Source organism: Martes martes (assembly GCF_963455335.1).
Source record: "Martes martes genome assembly, chromosome: 2".
Taxonomy (NCBI): domain Eukaryota; kingdom Metazoa; phylum Chordata; class Mammalia; order Carnivora; family Mustelidae; genus Martes; species Martes martes.
In genome coordinates this window covers 3200946-3219598 of record NC_137889.1, presented here as the reverse complement: position 1 = coordinate 3219598, position 18653 = coordinate 3200946, and the positions used below count along the sequence as shown (strand labels likewise).

At 40.5% G+C, this 18653-nt stretch overlaps 1 protein-coding gene across 1 annotated transcript in view; it reads left to right on the top strand.

Annotated features, from left to right (window-relative positions):
- The window catches only part of CSMD1 (CUB and Sushi multiple domains 1), a gene marked incomplete at both ends in the record, with an annotated part of 1981616 nt that overhangs the window by 1587239 nt on the left and 375724 nt on the right, over nt 1-18653 (top strand). Inside the window, 5 exons of the mRNA XM_080796866.1 lie at nt 1270-1452; nt 2650-2976; nt 4011-4205; nt 10977-11115; nt 14247-14434. Of these exons, the coding sequence (XP_080652992.1) occupies nt 1270-1452; nt 2650-2976; nt 4011-4205; nt 10977-11115; nt 14247-14434 (1032 nt within the window). The remainder of the gene's footprint in view (nt 1-1269; nt 1453-2649; nt 2977-4010; nt 4206-10976; nt 11116-14246; nt 14435-18653) is intronic.

Here is an 18653-nt window from a genome sequence, read left to right as displayed (position 1 = left end):
CATGGTGAAAGCCTGCCATGCCTCCTTCCACACCACTCTGCACAAAAACCTGACAGGCCGCTCAGGCAGGGTCCCTCGCTTCCTCTCCACCTGCGAGCTCCAACCACACTGAGCTGGTGTCCCTGGAGAAGGGGCTGATTTCAGATTTCCTTCAGGGCTGAGTTATACTTTCTGTTTCTTCCCTCATCCGTTATTCTGTAATCCTTTGAACGTCTTCATTTTGCTTCAAACCACCTATGGTGACCGGAAATCATATACATTTAAAGAATTTTATTGTTCCCTTCATACAATGTGAGCACCAGGAGTGGGAGAATTGTGTCTTGTTTGTTCAGTAACCTCATTATGTAGAACACAGCCCGACACATAGCTGGCCCTCAAAACATATTTTTTATATGAATCCACAAGAAGCATTTTACTTAATACGTTCTGTGCGGTTAGCATTTAAGACAGAGCAAATGTTGAAATATATGGATGGTTTTGGCGCATTTGTGTCCATCCTGTTTTAAGGCAAAGGGGCTTGGCTCGGCATAGTTTCTTCCTGGCTGAAGACCATTAATATATCCATTTTGTTTCATAGATGGGTTTTAAGATTAAGGGAAAGAGAGGAGAAGGGAGTTGAGGGAAATTAGAAGGGGAGGTGAACCATGAGAGACTACGGACTCTGAAAAACAACCTGAGGGTTTTGAAGGGGCGGGGGTGGGAGGTTGGGGGAGCCAGGTGGTGGTATTAGGGAGGGCACGGATTGCATGGAGCACTGGGTGTGGTGCAAAAACAATGAATACTGTTACGCTGAAAAGAAATAAAAAATTAAAAAAAAAGATTAAGGGAAAGAATATTCAAATGGATTTATTGATTTAAATATGCAGTAGTGAATGAACAATCTTACTTGTATTCTTTACATTTAAACCCAAATCGATTCAAACACACTTGGTTTTTACATTTCTGTTGCAACAATCCTGGACCGCAGGTAGGAAGTGCCTGGGCCAGGAACACGGGCCTGTTAATCCCAACATTCCTGTTGCCAACACATCTGCGTGGCCATTCGTCTCCCTTAAAAGTCAATAAATTAAGTACCTTTCTCTCACATTAAATCACGTTTTTTTCCCAGGGTTTTGTAATTAAATATTGGATGGCATGAACATCCTTTTGAAACTTTTAACAAAACCTGTGTCTCAACCAGCAACAAGTAACTTGTTCACTTTCTCAGTTGTTTAAAACAAATGTTCACTGTGTATTTTTTTCACAGTTCTTTTTCTTTCCCATTTTCAGAAATTGAAAAGGGAGGCTGTGGGGACCCTGGGGTTCCTGCCTACGGGAAGCGGACTGGCAACAGCTTCCTCCACGGGGACACGCTGACATTCGAGTGCCAGGCGGCCTTCGAGCTGGTGGGAGAGCGCGTGATCACGTGTCAGCAGAACAACCAGTGGTCTGGCAACAAGCCCGGCTGTGTATGTGAGTACTGTGCTGGCCGGGGCTGGCCGTCCTGCGACTGCCAGGCGGGGGGGGGCGGACGGAGGGACAGGGGCAGGTGCGCCTCGGAAGGGGAAGCATTCAGAGCCTCTGGGGAGTGCTTCGTTGACCAAACAAAGCGTGGGTGTTCTCGAACACCAACTGCCCTGCCTCGCTCACGCAGGTAAAGCTAATCCGTGCTTTGGCCCCATCTCCTACATAACTTGTAGCTGAGAGCTCTCTGCCAGCAAGAACAGACCATGCACAGAGGAGCCTTGCCTCCTTCTAGAGCTTCTGAAGTGGGAGGGTCTGAGACACCCACAGGCGATGGACCCGATCGCTTTGATAATGTCTAACACAGAAACCGCTGTTGTGAGCGTGGGTGACATCCGCTTACGATGCCCAGAGCTGTCTGCTTCCTCCTAAGTACAGAGTTTTAACAAATAGAAACAAAGTACTTCATGGTGATTTAAAAGCAAGATTTTTTTTTGTAACTGAATGTAGCATGTAACTAATGTAGCATTTTTTGTGACTCAATGTAACATGTCACCTGAAAGACAAATAGGGACTTGTGTGGATTGAAAAGCAAAGCCACAGCCTAGAAATAATCCCACAGGTGTCCTTTCAACATATGTGTGTATATGTATGTAAACTGATTTTACTTACATGCTCTTAAAAGGTAAATGTTCCAAGAGATTTTTATATTATCCACCCAGTATACAGTCTGATTTTTTTTGTTTGTTTTTTTTACTGTTACCCGGTAACTAATAATACATAAATAACTTGAAAAAATGCATTTTAAAGGAAAACATAAAATATAAAGAGAAAAGGTATCCAAGAAGACAAAACAGAACCGAGATTATTTCTGGAAATTGCTCCTATGACACAGACATAACTTCTCATATTAATGTTTGCTCTTCCGAAGGCAGAAAGTTATAACTAGAAATTCTAATATTTGCTCCAGGTTTCCATGACCTCGGCTCGGATCATTTCGGAGTCAAGCTTATACTCGATTTCGTGTGGGCTCTGGTTGTGGTGTGTACCATGAAATATTCTATTTACAGTTTAGGGAGAGAAGGGATGTTACGGTATAGAATTACCGATGCAAAAACGGTTGGACGGTCCTAGCTCTGCAGCTTCATGCGGCCGGTTGTTTGGCTGTGTGCAAAATTGTATGAAAACGTGTCTGTGTCTTCACAGTTTCCTGCTTCTTCAACTTCACTGCATCATCTGGAATTATTCTCTCACCCAATTACCCCGAGGAATACGGCAACAACATGAACTGTGTCTGGTTGATCATTTCCGAACCAGGAAGCAGAATTCACCTCATCTTTAACGATTTCGACGTGGAACCCCAGTTTGATTTCCTTGCGATCAAAGATGACGGCATTTCTGATATCACCGTCCTGGGCACCTTCTCGGGCCATGAGGTCCCCTCACAGCTGGCCAGCAGCGGGCACATAGTCCGCTTGGAATTCCAGTCTGACCACTCCACGACCGGCAGGGGGTTCAACATCACTTACACCAGTAAGCAAGCTTCCCCCTGCACCACTTCTAGGCCCCCTTTATTTAAATGATTGTGGGATGTGGGGTCCAGGCTGACACTTTGTAAGGTAATGGGAGTAACACCATTAGACAGCGTTGTCCCATCAACCTAAGGGCATCACTCCGTTTGGGCTGGTGTCTCAGCCTTACAGTAGGGTTAATGCTCATGTTCCTTTTATCTTTCTCTTGTTTTCCTTCCTTCCTTCCTTCCTTCCTTTCTCCCTCCCTCCCTCCCCTCCTTCCTCTCCCACCTTCTATACCTGTTTTCATCCATCCATCCACATATCCTCCATTCGGAGAAATAGTGTAGTAAAAAGGATTGAGTCATTTGGGGTCTGGAGCCATGGATTAGAACACCAGCACTTGTATATACTTAGTGAATTTTGGTAAGAGAGCACTTTTCTTTGTCTCAGTGTCCTCATTTGCAAACCAGATTGTATTTAAGAACATCTACTTCAATGCATTGTTAAGGGAGTATAATAAGGTAATAATATTAAAGATGAGTTATAAATCATAATTTGCTGGTTGCCAACTTCTCGTAGACACTGTGCTTAGGTTTGCCAAGGATTATTTCATTTAATATTTCAGTAATACTGCAATATATGCTCGACATTCCTCATCTGTAAATTAGAATATCTAACCAGATCATCAGAATGTCTGCTGAAGGGCAGAAAAAAACACAAGAGCCAGAGTTCTAACCCAGATGTGTCTGAATCAAAATCCCTTCCAGCCCCTGCCATATTTCTGTTTTTTCTTAATACATGTGAAAAGTGCTTTCGAACGGTGAAATGCAGTATAAATGATAGTTTTACATATCTATGTACCATCTTTTCTTTCTCTTTCCTTCTGTCTTACTAGGTATCAGTATCTTATTTGTTTAATGCAACTATCAGTCTATAAATGTAGAACTGAACTTTGGAACAATAAATGGCTTTATTAGTAGGCTTTGTTTCTTTCTTTTTTGAATACACATGCTTAATATTCAAGTATTTCTGTTCATTTGTTTTTCCTTTTAGCATTTGGTCAGAATGAGTGTCATGACCCTGGCATTCCCATAAACGGACGGCGTTTTGGTGACAGATTTCTGCTGGGGAGCTCAGTTTCCTTCCACTGTGACGATGGCTTTGTCAAAACGCAGGGGTCAGAGTCCATCACCTGTATCCTGCAGGACGGGAATGTCGTCTGGAGCGCCACGGTGCCTCGCTGCGAAGGTGAGTGTCTCCTCTCATTTGCCACTTATCTCCCTGTGCAAGAGCGCACTGGACTTGACAGACAAAGGGACCAGCAACCGTGTTGCTTTCCTACGGCTGTTGTCACAAAGCACACAGACCGGAGGCTTAAACAGTAGAAACTGAGTGTCTCGCAGTCCCGGAGGCTGGCCGTCCAAGAGCAAGGTGTCCGCGGGGCCGGTGCCCACTGAGCCGCGAGGGGGGATCTGTTCTGGTTCTCCGCCAGCTTCCGGGAGTTTGCTCGCGTCTCTGGAGTGGCACGGCTGCCGGAAGCATCACCTCAGCTTTCTGCATGTGAGCGCACCTCTGTTTCCAGATGTCCCCTCTTTCTAATGGCACCAATCGCATGAGATCAGAGCCATGCCGATAACTCCCCTTAACCAAGCCCATCTAAAAAGACCCTCTGTCCGAACAAGGTCACATCTTCAGGTGCTGGAATGAAAAATCCAAAATGCACATTTTGGAAAGACATAATTCAACCTCTAACAATGGCACAGTTTTTAGTAGCTATGTTGTTTTACTGCCCTTAAGGTACCTGATGTAAATACTGCCTAACTAATTTTCTTGACATTTCTACTCTGGTTAACTGTGTAAAAAAAGCCAGGGGGTGCATGCAGAATAAGGAGCATCTCACCTCTAATGTTTACTCATATGAAAATTAGTGACTTAGAACATATATTTACACCCTATCAAAATGTCCCATACATGTTGAGCTAAGAAAAGCTTTATAAAAAACTTATCTCCAATAAATACCAGAAATACATTTTTAAATAGACTTTTTTAAAAGAAGTTTTTGGTTCACAGCAAATTTAAATGGAAGGTATAGAGTTTTCGCTTATGTCCCCCACCCCCACAGAAGCACAGTCTCCCCCGCTAGTGACAGCCCCACCAGACGGTTTCATTAGTTACAAGTGACGAACCCACGGGGACATGTCATTATCACCCAGAGTCCATAGTTACATTTTAGGTCAGTCTTGGTGTTGTACATTCTGTGGGTTTGGACAAATGTATGATGACATGTATCCATCATTAGAGCATCACACAGAGCAGTCTCACTGCCCTAACGTCCTGCACTCAACGTGTTCACTCTCCCACAGCACCTAGCCCCTGCCCCCACCGATCTCTTCGCTACTTCTGTCGCTTTGCCTTTTCTGGAATGTCACACAGTTACAGCATATAGTCTTTAGTCTTTTCAAATGGGCAAAAATTACTAATTTTAATGCAAAGCTGAAGTACCATTTTTGTCTATCAGATGGGCAAATATTTGAACACCTTAATAAGATGTGTAATTGGTAAGGTTGAGGAATAACTGACATTTTCTGGACAAGCTGTTGAAGGTATAAAATTATGGCATCATAGTGTAAATTCATATTAAGGGTTTTAAATTGTTTCTTACTTTTTAGCCATAAACTGTATTTCTGGTTGTAAGGACATATTCGAACAACTCTGAAAAGATAATTTTTTCCCTCAAGAATGCTTTCTGCAGTATTAAACATAAAAACCAAAGATGCAAACAATTTAATTTTAAACAACAAAGAATGAGCTAGATAAATCATCACAAACCTCAAACAAATATTCTAACATCAAAGATGTTCATCATATATTATCATGTGAAAAAACAGGTGATATGACCACTTGTGTTCCAATAAGCCATTTTAAACATATATTTAAGTATCTCATGATGATAATAATTTTTAAAAGCCTGAAAAGAAAATATACACCAACATGTTATTCACAGTGATGGGTGATTTTTTCCCGCACTGTTTATTTTTTTATTTTCTCAATTGTCTTTGGCCAGTAGGTGCTCATTTTAGAATAAGTACATTCAAGAGAAATAATGTGTCAAATATCACCTGGAGTTGAAGGTTATTTCCTCTCTAGAGTGACTGACCTACCATGGCCGGGGGGCAGTCTAGGCAGGACCTGAATCTATATGGAGAAGTATGAACTCCCTAGCCAGCTGACGAGCCGTGCAGTGGAAGGGGCTCCTGCCTCACACCCTTACCCTTCAGTCCAACTATCAAAGTTAGCGTCCATCATCTAAGGGTCAGGATTATGTTAATCTCCATAAAGATGTTCTCACTTTCACACTTTCATGAAGGGCTTAGAAAATCAACAAATTGATGGGGGGTAGAAAATCGACAAATTGAAGGGAGATAGCTCAACAGAAGCTTTTCCATTCTTATCTCTGTCACACATTTTAAATGTATACTTTTAGATGTTACATTGTATCTGGTGTTAATAAATAGGTAGGTCATTATCCTTTGCAAATAAGTGAACATACACTCCTGAGGGCGCCAATGATAACGACAGTGTGTGCATATTTGCTGGTGCTGCTCCAGCCAGGCATATCACTATGGGCTGTGAAGCCTGGATAATTTCATAAGACAGAAGTTTGGGGAAAAAAAATGACAGTACTTTCTAGTCTCTGCGCTCTCCTGCCCATGATTCTCCGCATCCTGGGTGTGCTTCCCTGTAAAATGCTTGTGCAGCTGTGTTACAGGCTCAGGGCAAGTCTGTCCATCTGCATGGTCAGGGGAAGGGACGGGCTCTCAGAAGTGGCAAGTGACGTTTCTATTAAAGTCAGATGCCAGGAGAAAGTATCCTATTAAATGTGAATGAGCCATTCTCTCAAATTTGGAAAAGACCTTCAGAGAAGTTCAGTCAAAACTCAGCTATGAGTTAACACAGAAAACAGTTAACACAGAGGACTAGTAAATGGTGAAAGAGTTTTTTTTTTTTTTTTTAATAATTTACTTGTACTGAAAAACCCAATTATAGAGCCCTGATGAGTCTCAGAAAGTACACACAGATATGCTGATAGTACGACTAATTAGATACCCCAATTGATGTCCTTGGTGAAGAGAAACAGAAATGCTACTTTCAGAATTAAGTGTGCATCTAGTTGGAAAAAATCAAATGGGAAAGTAAAGATTTAGTAGCACAAGCACATTTAATTGAAGAGACACAGAGGGAAGTTCAAGTATCTTAGAGTATATACACATTCTTTATTTTCTTTTTCAAGTATTACTTGTTGCCATCAATTCTTTAATTGATCATAAGGTTGAGACCACATGCATATGCAGTTACAGTGGAAACATATGGTACGAATAGAACCACAGACAATTGAAACATATGAAAGGAATAGAACCACAGACAAATACTTGGGAGACACTGTGTGGTAAAGCTTCAAGCCTGAAGGGATATGCTACCCAGAAACCCTGTGAGGGGAAACCCTTTCTGCTACGATAACGCAAGACAGGAAGCCTATGCTAGGAGGCAAATGCCCCTATCGAACAGAAAGACAAAAAGTGAAGGAACTTATTGATAATGTTAACAAGTTAGAAAAAAATTAGAATGTTATATTAATAAAAATAAATAATTAGAAAGAATAATGTAAGTGAATTATTTTTTTGGTATCAATAAGATAGACAAGGCTTCTTTGATTCTGATTAAAAAAAAACTAGGAAGAAAGACAATTATAGGTATTCAACAAAATAGAAGAAAAATAACCATGGTTACAAAAATAATAACTCAACATAATAATAAAATAATAAGTTCTTATTACTAATAATAACTTTATATAAAGAGCGAAAGGCTCACAATAAATCATTTCCTCTAAAAATTATGTTTATTTTTTCTGGCAGAATTTACTGGATACCAGCACATCATGTGTATAAATTTTTTGGCCTCTGTAGGAAAGATTTATCTCTACTTATGTGTTCTGCCTCTAGCCTCCCCATAAATTTCAGTGCAGCTCATTGTCACTAAAAGCACAAGTTAATTGGGGGTGTGTGTGTGAGTGTACAATAATGCATCATCAGCTCTATGGCAACAAATTTTAATGTTCAATGAAATTGGTGATTTCCTAGCAAAATATAAATTATTCGCAGTGACTCAAATAAAAGTGCAAAGTGTAAATAAACAGAAAACCTGAGAAGAGATTTGAAAAGAGTTTAAAGTTTGGACTCTGAGAAAGACATAAGCAAGGGAGGTGTGCAAGGAAGTTCTCTGTCTTCCAAGTCTGGAGAAGTTGAGTGTTGAGAACACGAGTGCAAAAACTGCCTAACTCCCGTGTACCATTTTACAAAGGCAGTGTTAAGTGTAATAGGCCTGAGCCAGATAATTACATTAAAACATAAAGCTATGGAAAAAATATATGTAATCAAGATGAGCTTATTTTAGAAATACAATATCAAGTAGTTCATCCATGCAAATACTCAGTGAATCAAGGAGTTTGCGTCCTACAGACCTGGCTCACTTCCTGCACCTTGTGAATTAGAGCGTCATTGGTGCCCCGTCCACCAGGTCATCTGAGTCTTCACCAAGCAGGACGGCGTTTCTTGGTCCCCTTGGGTTTGAGGAAACTGTTTCAGGTTCTGGCCAGTTAGGAATGAGCGGAAGTGATATATTCAACTTATGAACCTATGTTTGATTGTCTCCTGCAAGACTAGTTCAAGAAAGGAGCCCCTGGGGGCACCTGGCTGCCTCAGTGTGTGGAGTGTGAGACTCTGGATCTTGGGGCCGTGGGTTCGAGCCCCACGTTGGGTGGAGAGAGTACTTAAAAATAAAATCTTACAAAAGATTCCTCTCTGTGTGATGAGAGAGAGTCATTTCTCACACAGGCTACATATCCAGAAAAAAGGAAGGAGCCCTTGGATGCGTAGCCTGTGTGAGAAATGACTCTCTCATCACAGCTAGAACAGTTGTGGAGTTGTTCCTACACCATGATGTAATCTAAGCTGGCTGATACGGCAAACCTGACTTCATCACTTAATACTTTTTTGTTTAATTCTGTTGACTGAGAATATAACAATTAAAACATCTATTTCATCAGGATAAAGTGATACAAATTCTAACACACACGAAATTACAAAGTGATATGTAAAAGACAAGATATTAATAAATAATAGTGATGTGTGACAATGCTGGCACATTTCAAGAAATATAACAACTCAAACTTTTTAAAAACCTTTACTGAAATGAAGGAAATATACAGGTTTGTATTTAGGTGGGAAGTAAGGCTTATAAAAATAAGGCAATTCACACAGATTTAGAAAGGTCTCATATAGCAGCTTTAACAAAAAAAAAAATCTATATTTGCTATAGGTCTTTCTTATATAGTATCATTGAATAGTAAAACATGAAATAACTAAGATTGTTTAATTTTGCTTATGTCATATTCTAAAAAACATTTGCTACACCATGTCAGAAATGTAGGAATAAAGGATAAAATATAAAGAACTTATACAATGATTATAAAAATAATTATAAAACGGGAATAAATAGTAAATAAATAAAATTCCTAATGTCAATTATTGAAAATTGATTGTTTTAAGATTATGATTGCGTAAAGTAGTGAATGTTTTCTTCAAGAACTCAAGGTCATAAAAATGACTCTTATTTCCTGTTATATCTAACTCTAGACATAATGCCCACCTATCACAGCTGATTTAGAAAAGAAACTATATCAAGAAAATCATGATCTGCACCGCGGCCATTTGTGTTCTCCCCCATTAACGTATTTTTGAAATTCTACCTCCCCTTTACTTGGAACAATTTTTTAAATAAAATTTAGAATATGCTTTATTATAATCTTGTATCCTGCTTTGCATAATGTAATGTTGTAATTGCAAAAGTTACTCATAGTAACAAAATCTCGGAACATTATTTCAAATGTATTAGTGCCATTCCAGTATGTAGTCATAAACTTTGCATAAATTTTTACTTTTTCCCTTTTATTATCCCATTATAAATGAAGCCACCGTTATTACCTTTATAGATTTCTCTGTCAGGTGTTTTTCTCCAGCAACAAAACCTGGTTGAAATCATGTACAATTTCTCATCATTTTAAGGCATTATGGGCATATCTCCATAAAAGGCATATTTTTTTCCAAAAATGATTTTTTTTTAACTCGGGACATTGGTATGTTTTATTTCTTATCTGTGGATTTACAAATTTGATTACAAAGATGGCAAAGAACTTGGAGAAGGAAAATCTGAAAAAATATGTGGCTGGGCAAAAACATGTGAAATGTCTGTCATTACGTAAAGATTCCTATAGATTATACAGAAATGCAAAACCCATTTTCCTGAGCACCAAGCACATACCTTCCTGAAACTCCTTTTCTTCTTTATAATCATGGATCATTCAAATGGACTGATGCGGATTAATTCTGTCTATTGACTTCGGAAATTTTGTTTTGTTCTGTAACATTCCCTAATAATTTAGTTTGATGTAGGTGGCAAGTCATGTTAATAAAACAGACACGATGCAGAGTGAATAAGCAGAGCACACATCACTGAAATGTGTCTGCCCATGCACACACACACACACACACACACACACACACACCCCACAGGGTATTTCCATTCAGACGTGAAACAATTTAGTTTGCTAATCAGTAGATGTTTGTGGAATCACAAACACGCATGCAATATGGGTATCAGTGGTGTGCTCTCCCGAATCCGTTGTGGCAGTTGGATGTGACAGTTCACGGGGGTCATTCATCTCGCACTTACACCCTGACCTTTTTGGATCATAGGAGCTTTGCTGTGGGTTGATGATGGATGTCGGATGAGGGATAGATGTGCTCTGCTTTCAATAAATGCCGTTTGCTTGAGAGTACGTTTAGCGTGAATGCTTGAAAATGTGAAGTCCGTGAAGACAAGCGCATTCCTGCGGTCACGGGCGCTGCCGGGGGCATCCCCGGGCACTCGGTGGGACCTGCTGACACCTGGATTCTCTTTCAGCGCCGTGTGGCGGACACCTGACAGCTTCCAGCGGACTCATTTTGCCTCCAGGGTGGCCAGGATACTATAAAGATTCTTTAAATTGTGAATGGATCATTGAAGCAAAACCAGGACACTCCATCAAAATAACTTTTGATAGGTAAGAAAAAGATGTTCCCTTTCTTAATTCGGACCTGGCGACCCATGCATGTCCAATGTGTTTACTTAAATGGATCGTGAGGCTTAGAAATAGTACGTTCTTGGTTGGTTTCCCCAAAGGAGTTCACTTCAGAAGAAACAGGTGTTTCCTTGATACGTTTCATTCTTCTTGAACTTGACCCTCTATGGCTGCAGCTAAGTCCTCTCCAAAGGCTTGCGTCAGAGAGTGGCAGTCCCAGATCATTATTCCTCAGAGCTCACAAATACTGGCCCTCGTGTCCAGCTCTGGGTTTTGGACCTGTGGCTAAAATACACTCTGATTGCAAATGGAAGCCTGTGGTGTCCCTGAGGTGCCTTCTGGAAGAGCCCAGGAAAATGGCTTCTTGCTCTAGTGATGCTTCGGTTGCAGAACTCACACCTGTGAGTGACAGATGAGCGACCTGTGAGTGGTTCTATCCCTGGAGTGGTGTGGCTTCGCTATTTGATAATGAATTCGATAATCATTTTTTAAAAGATTTTATTTATTTATCTGAGAGACAGTGAGAGAGCACAAGCAGGGGGAGTGGGAGAGGGTGAAGCAGGCTTCCCACCAAGCAGGGAGCCCGATGCAGGGCTGGATCCCAGGACCTCAGGATCATGACCAGAGCCGAAGGCAGACGCTTAACCAACTGAGCCACCCAGATGCCCCATGAATTCAATAATATTAAAAAAATAACCATGCGATTTGAATTCTTCATGGTAAAATGTGTTTCCATTGGTCTCTGCAGTAAAATCACCTTAATGATTAACAGCCAGAAATGTTTTCAGAAAGATACCTGCTTAAAATAGAAGGAGGCATATTTGTTTAGTTTTTTAAGCTTAATCTCTGAACAATTTTAAGCTTCCTCTAACAATGAACTTCTTCTTGACTAAAAGAGTTTGGGGTTTAATATTCAGGATATTATAATGTCTCAAGGCAGATTAACATTGTTATTATTGTTTTGTTTGTTTTCCACTAATTTTCTATTAATAATAATATATACAGGATGATTTTTAGTGGGAGTCACATTATCATTTAGCACTATTTGTATTTGGAGTTATTGTTCATTTTATTACATCTGGTAACATAATAATCTCCAGTAGGATAATCTCCCAGAAGAAAATTAAAATTGTGGCTTATGTATCCATTACACTGGAGAATGGATCCTTGCATATAAACTTAATCATTGAGGAAAAAATTAACTCTGTAATATCCAGTAGATTAAGTTGCGTTCCTTATTAATTTTCATAACTTTCTGGTATTAAGAGGGGGAAGAGCAAAGCCCTTCCTGATTCCTGGCATCACATCAAATGTAAATCATTAGTAAAACTTGGGACATTACATCCTGGTTTGGTACAAGTGTTGAACACACTGTTTTCTGTTCACACTCCTGAACAGAGACATAAAATTTTTCTCTATCTTTACGGATTAGGGAACTGTGATACTTTACCAAATTCCATCTGTAAGAGCCAGTATTTCTGACATTTTTAGGCATTTGTGATCGTTACACTACTCTAAAGATTTCTGTCTCCAGCAGAGGGCTGACATCCTAATAAAGCGTGTGTTTGTAAATATAACTATAAGAGACCCTACTGATGTTATTGTTGTACAAAGTGCATCGAGTTGCCGAATAGTGGGAAACACTTGGAGCGCCCTCTCCCAGGCTCCCCTGGGAATCTTCCCGCTGTCGCGAGGGGCACTCTCTGAGTCCTCGCTGTTGCTCCAGAAAGAAGATGTGAAAACTGTAGCACAGATTTTTCAAGTGAGATTTATTGCATGCTTATCCAGACCTCTTAAATCTAAGCTCAGATCACTGAGAAACCACAGGGTCTGTAGAGGACATTTTGAAAGGTAAAAGAGGAAAACCTGCCCCATCGGACCCCCAAAGCCAAGCCCGTGGCCAGGGGAGGTGACCGGTATTTCCAGTTCTCTGGGGAAGATCCGGGCCCCAGGGCCATCCCAAGTTCGTTGCAAGAATATGGCATCATCATGCATTTGCCCTCAGAGGAGTCTACGTGATCCAGTGAGAACCAGGGCAGAACCCGATGCTTTCTGTACCTGTCTTGTGGTTACAAGCCATGCGGCTGGGGAGCCTGTGCGTGCCCTCGCTCTTCCTCTCCATCAGCATTATTGGATGAAGAGGATGGGTGATGACGACCCAGGCTTCCATAGAAGTCTTAGTCTGAAAGTCACCGAGTGAATCGGGGCTCCCTGGGCATAAGCTGCTCCCTGAGAGCACAGCCGGACCCTCGGAAACCGGGTTAGCTCTTGGAGGACGAGCTGGGCCCATTTAGACAATTATCTCAGTACCTGGAATGGTGTCTTCATTGCTTCAAAGAGGACCCAAGTGGCTGCGACTCTGTGTGAATATAACATCAGGCCAGATTCTCTAGAAGCATAGCATCCTTCTCGAAGCGAAGTTAAGCACTTTCTGGAAGCTGTTCAGACCATTGAAGAAGCATTTCTTTTCTGAAGCAGGAATGTGCTGATTCTTCTTCTAGGGTCCAGAAAGAGTTAATGCAGCTTAAAAAGACACGGGATTTTTTTTTCCCTGTAAAGTATTTAAAGTATTGCCATGTATTTTGAATTACTCTCCTCCTTTAGGAGATTATGTTTCTTCATGTGCGCATTTCAGGATATGCATGATCAAGCTGAGCAGAGGATCATGAAACAGATTTTGAAAATGTACAACGATTGTTCACTAATCGGTGATTTTTAATTTAATCCCCCCTCCCGTCCTTTCCTTTCCTTCCTTATTTCGTCCCTCCCTCCCTCCCTTCCTCCTTCCTTCCTTCCTTCTTTACTTCATCTCTCCAAACACTACCCTGGTTGACAGTATTTTTATTTTAGAGCTAAAGACTGCAGTTTTTTGAGTTTGGGATGTTGCATGACTGAGTATTCAGTAATAGGGGAGGGTTTAGGGTGTACCTTTTCTTCTGGAAAAACTGATGCTTCAATATCATTTGTGCCCAGGTGTTTTTTAAGTTTGTAAAACTGTAAATCTTTTATTTATAGTGATACACATCAGTTTGCAATTAATGAATGAAGATATTTGGGGAATGTCTATAAGTTAATGCAGCTGTACTTTTCTGACTGGATACAAATCTCCACAGGTTTCAGACAGAAGTCAACTATGACACTCTGGAGGTCCGAGATGGGCCCGCCAACTCGTCCCCACTGATTGGAGAGTACCACGGCACACAGGCTCCCCAGTTCCTGATCAGCACGGGGCACTTCATGTACCTGCTGTTCACCACTGACAACAGCCGCTCCAGCGTGGGCTTCCTCATTCACTACGAGAGTAAGTCAGAAGGGCGCGCTGGCCGTCGCCGGTCTGCGCTCCAGACGCACCTCGGGTCTCGGGCATGCACCTGGCCGTCACTGCCTCTGTCAGCCCTGCTTCATCATAAGCACTTTTTCTTATTAATAAGAGAGCATCTTGTGGGTTTTTACTTTGATACTCCAAAAAATATGTGTTTATTATAAAATTAAATAATTAAATAGTGTGTTCTTTCACCTCAAGATGTAATGATAAACTTCTACCATGAGAAATAGAGCTCCTGGCCAGAGAGGCTATCACTACAGTTGTATCTCCTGAACAATGGCTTAGGGGGATTCTTTGCTGGGAAAATACGGTGAGGGCCAACGTGGTTCTTATCTGTTGGTTTCTTCACATGAGCGTGTGTCCCCGGGGAAAGGGACATGGAAGGCAGACAGCAGAGAAATTAAAACGCAGCTGGACCTCATGAAATGACATGTGACTATTGCTTTGAAAAAGTGTGAACAAGAGTTAAAATGATTCTTAGAAACGATTAAAACAATTGCTAAAATATGACTGTGAAGGCTATCCTGCCCAATGTGAAATGCTTACATTTCTGTTTCCATAAATACAAATTTGTCTTAACATTAGCTTCTGAAATTAGAAGATCAGGTCACTATATTTTATGATTTTATAATTTTTTTAAATTATGTTAGTCACCACACAGTACCTCATTAGTTTTCGATGCAGTGTTCCATGATTCATTGTGTATAACACCCCGTGCTCCATGTAATCCGTGCCCTCCTTAATACCCATCACTGGGCCAACTTGTCCCCCACCCACTCCCCTCTAAAATCCTCAGTTTGTTTCCCAGAAGGCCATAGTCTGTCATGGTTCATTGCCCCCTCTGATTTACCCACCTTCATTTTCCCCTTCTTTCTTCTAATGTCCTCCATGCTATTCCTTATGTTCCACAAATAAGTGAAACTATATGATGATTGTCTTTTTCTGTTTGACTTATTTCACTCAGCATAATCTCCTCCAGTTCCATCCATGTTGATGCAAATATTGAGTATTCATCCTTTCTGATGGCTGCGTAATATTCCATTGTGTATATGGACCACATCTTCTTTATCTATTTGTCTGTTAAAGGGCATCTCAACTCTTTCCACAGTTTGGTGACTGTGGCCATTGCTGCTATGAACATTGGGGTACAGATGGCCCTTCTATTCACTACATCTGTATCTTTGGGGTAAATACACAGTAGTTCAATTGCTGGGTCATAGGGAAGCTCTATTTTTAACTTTTTGAGGAATCTCCACACTGTTTTCCAAAGCGGCTGCACCAACTTGCATTCCCACCAAAAGTGTAGGAGGGTTCCCCTTTCTCCACATCCTCTCCAACACTTGTTGTTTCTTGCCTTGTCAATTTTTGCCATTCTAACTGGGGTAAGGTGGTATCTCAATGTTGTTTTCATCTGAATTTCCCTGATGGCTAATGATGGTGAACATTTTTTCATGTGTCTGTTAGCCATTTGTATGTCTTCTTTGGAGAAGTGTCTGTTCATGTTGTCTGCCCATTTTTTGACTAGATTATTTGTTTTTGGGGTGTTAAGTTTGAGAAGTTCTTTACAGACCAGCCCTTTATCTGTAATGTCATTTACAAATATCTTCTCCCATTCTGTGGTTTGTCTCTTTGTTTTGTTGGCTATTTCCTTTGCTATGCAGAAGCTTTTTATTTTGGTAAAGTCCCAGAAGTACATTTTCGCTTTTGTTTCCCTTGCTTTTGGAGACTTGTTTTGAAAGAAGTTGCTGTGGCTGAGGTTGAAAAGGTTACTGCCTATGTTCCCCTCTAGGATTCTGATAGATTCCTGCCTCACATTGAGGTCTTTTATCCAATTCGAGTTTATCTTTGTGTACGGTGTAAGAGAGTGGTCGAGTTTCATTCTTCTACACATAGCTGTCCAATTTTCCCGGCACCATTGATTGAAGAGACTGTCTTTTTTCCACTGGATATTCTTTCCTGCTTTGTCAAAGATTATTTGACCATAGAGTTGAGGGTCCATCTCTGGGGTCTCTATTCTGTTTCACTGGTCTATGTGTCTGTTTTTGTGCCAGTACCATGCTGTCATGGTGATCACAGCTTTGTCATATAGCTTGAAATCACACAACATGATGCCCCCAGCTTTGTTTTTCTTTTTCAACATTTCTTTGGTGATTTGGGATCTTTTCTGGTTCCATACAAATTTTAGGATTGTTTATTCCAACACTTTGAAAAATGCCATTGGTATTTTGATTGGGATGGCATTGAAGGTATAGATTGCTCTAGGCAGTGTAGACATTTGAACAATGTTTATTCTTCCGATCCACGAGCATGGAATGCTCTTCCACCTTTTTGTGTCTTCTTCAATTTCTTTCATGAGTGTTCTGTAGTTCCTCGAGTACAGATCCCTTACGTCTTTGGTTAGGATTCTTCCCAGGCATTTTATGGTTCTTGGTGCTATAGTAAGTGGAAAAGATTCTCTAATGTCTCTTTCTGTATTTTCATTGTTAGTGTATAAGAAAGCAACTGATTTCTGTGCATTGATTTTGTATCCTGCCATATTACTGAATTGCTGTATGAGTTCTAGTAGTTTGGGGGTGGAATCTTTTGGGTATTTTATAGTAATATGTCAGCAGATATACTGTTGGAATACAGCTGAGGGGGTTCACCATGGGAATGCATGTTTTATACCAGCCGATTAAAACAAACAAACCCAAGGCTCCATTGGAGAAGTGTCTGCCTTGGTTCAGGTCATGATCTCAGAGTTCTGGGATTGAGCCCCACATCAGACTCCCTGATCAGTGGGGAGTCTGCTTCTTCCTCTCCCTCTGCCTGCTCCTGCCCCATGCTCTTGCTCGCTCTCAATCAAATAACTAAGTTAATCAAATCTTTTAAAAAATGAAAACAAACACTATGCCCTCTGAAAATTCTTCATTTTCAGAGTAAAGTGAAAAAGATGGATGAATGCAGGCTAACACTGGATCTGAGGGAATAAAACCTTATTTTTCAAGATTTTTATGGTTGTTCTTTTTCACAGTCTATTCCAAAACAAGCAAAATGAAGTTTCAGTATTATTAAAAAAAATATATATATATATATACACACACATATGTATATGTATGCACACACACACACACACACACACAATTTCACAAATGTTCATGAACAAGGTAATATCTAACATGTTAGATGTTTAATCATATTTTTTTCTTGCCTTCCTGTCCAGTCATCACCCCCTTGCTACTCCTGCCGGCCTCTGCAAACCCCACCCAACAGCTCAGATCAGTGACCTGCGATGTATATCTCTCTGATTCACTTGCTCATGTATGGGATTACATGCACACCTGTACATGCATATACACGTATAGAAGTCTATGTGTACTTCTTGATGAAAAAAAGTCACATTACACTTGTTTGGATAGCAAGAAAATTGACTGTTCATGATATAATGATCAATTTCAAATTTAATTCAGTTAATTTCACTTCAAATACATGCAACTTTTATTTCAAAGTAACAAATTTTTTAGACTCAGGATACAATTTAAGAACCAGAGCCTTTCATATTTCATTCCTTTCTAATGTCCCTTCACATCATTACTTTTCTTTGGAGTAGAGATACGTGCACATTAAAACCATCTGGATCTGCAAAGCTTCTAAACACTGACAACCAAAATACTTATTCCCTCTGGCACAGCCCAGTTCTTAAGTCTGGAGCTCCTTGGCCTTTGAAGACCCAGGTGGATGAACGCTAAGAGAACAAATATTTTCTAGCCCTGAGAAACCCTAGAACATTCTTCCCTTCTATCTCTTTCATTTGTGTAGCCGTAGATTAGTTTGCTTGTTTTTTCCAGAATCCTTTAAAAAAATGTGTCATAAGCCTATAGGCAGGTCGTGGAAGCTGATGACATTTGCTCACCGAACTGGCTTAAACAAATGGGTTGTTCCTCCTCATTCTTTCTGGATTAGAAGAATGAAAGGAAGTCAGCTCACACGTTCTTACTTCGCTTCTCATCCTTACTAACAGAATATCTTACACAGACAATTGGAACAATAATTGTTACAATGTTACCTGAATGACTCTGTGACATTTCAGGATTCTTTTCATTTCTCCAGTGTGTGACAGTAGACCTGAGCCTTAGCAAGGTGTGCGTCTAGCCTGGAGTGAGCTCTCACGCGACAGTCCTCATTGTCTTTTCTTGTTCAGGGTGTCAGTAAAAGA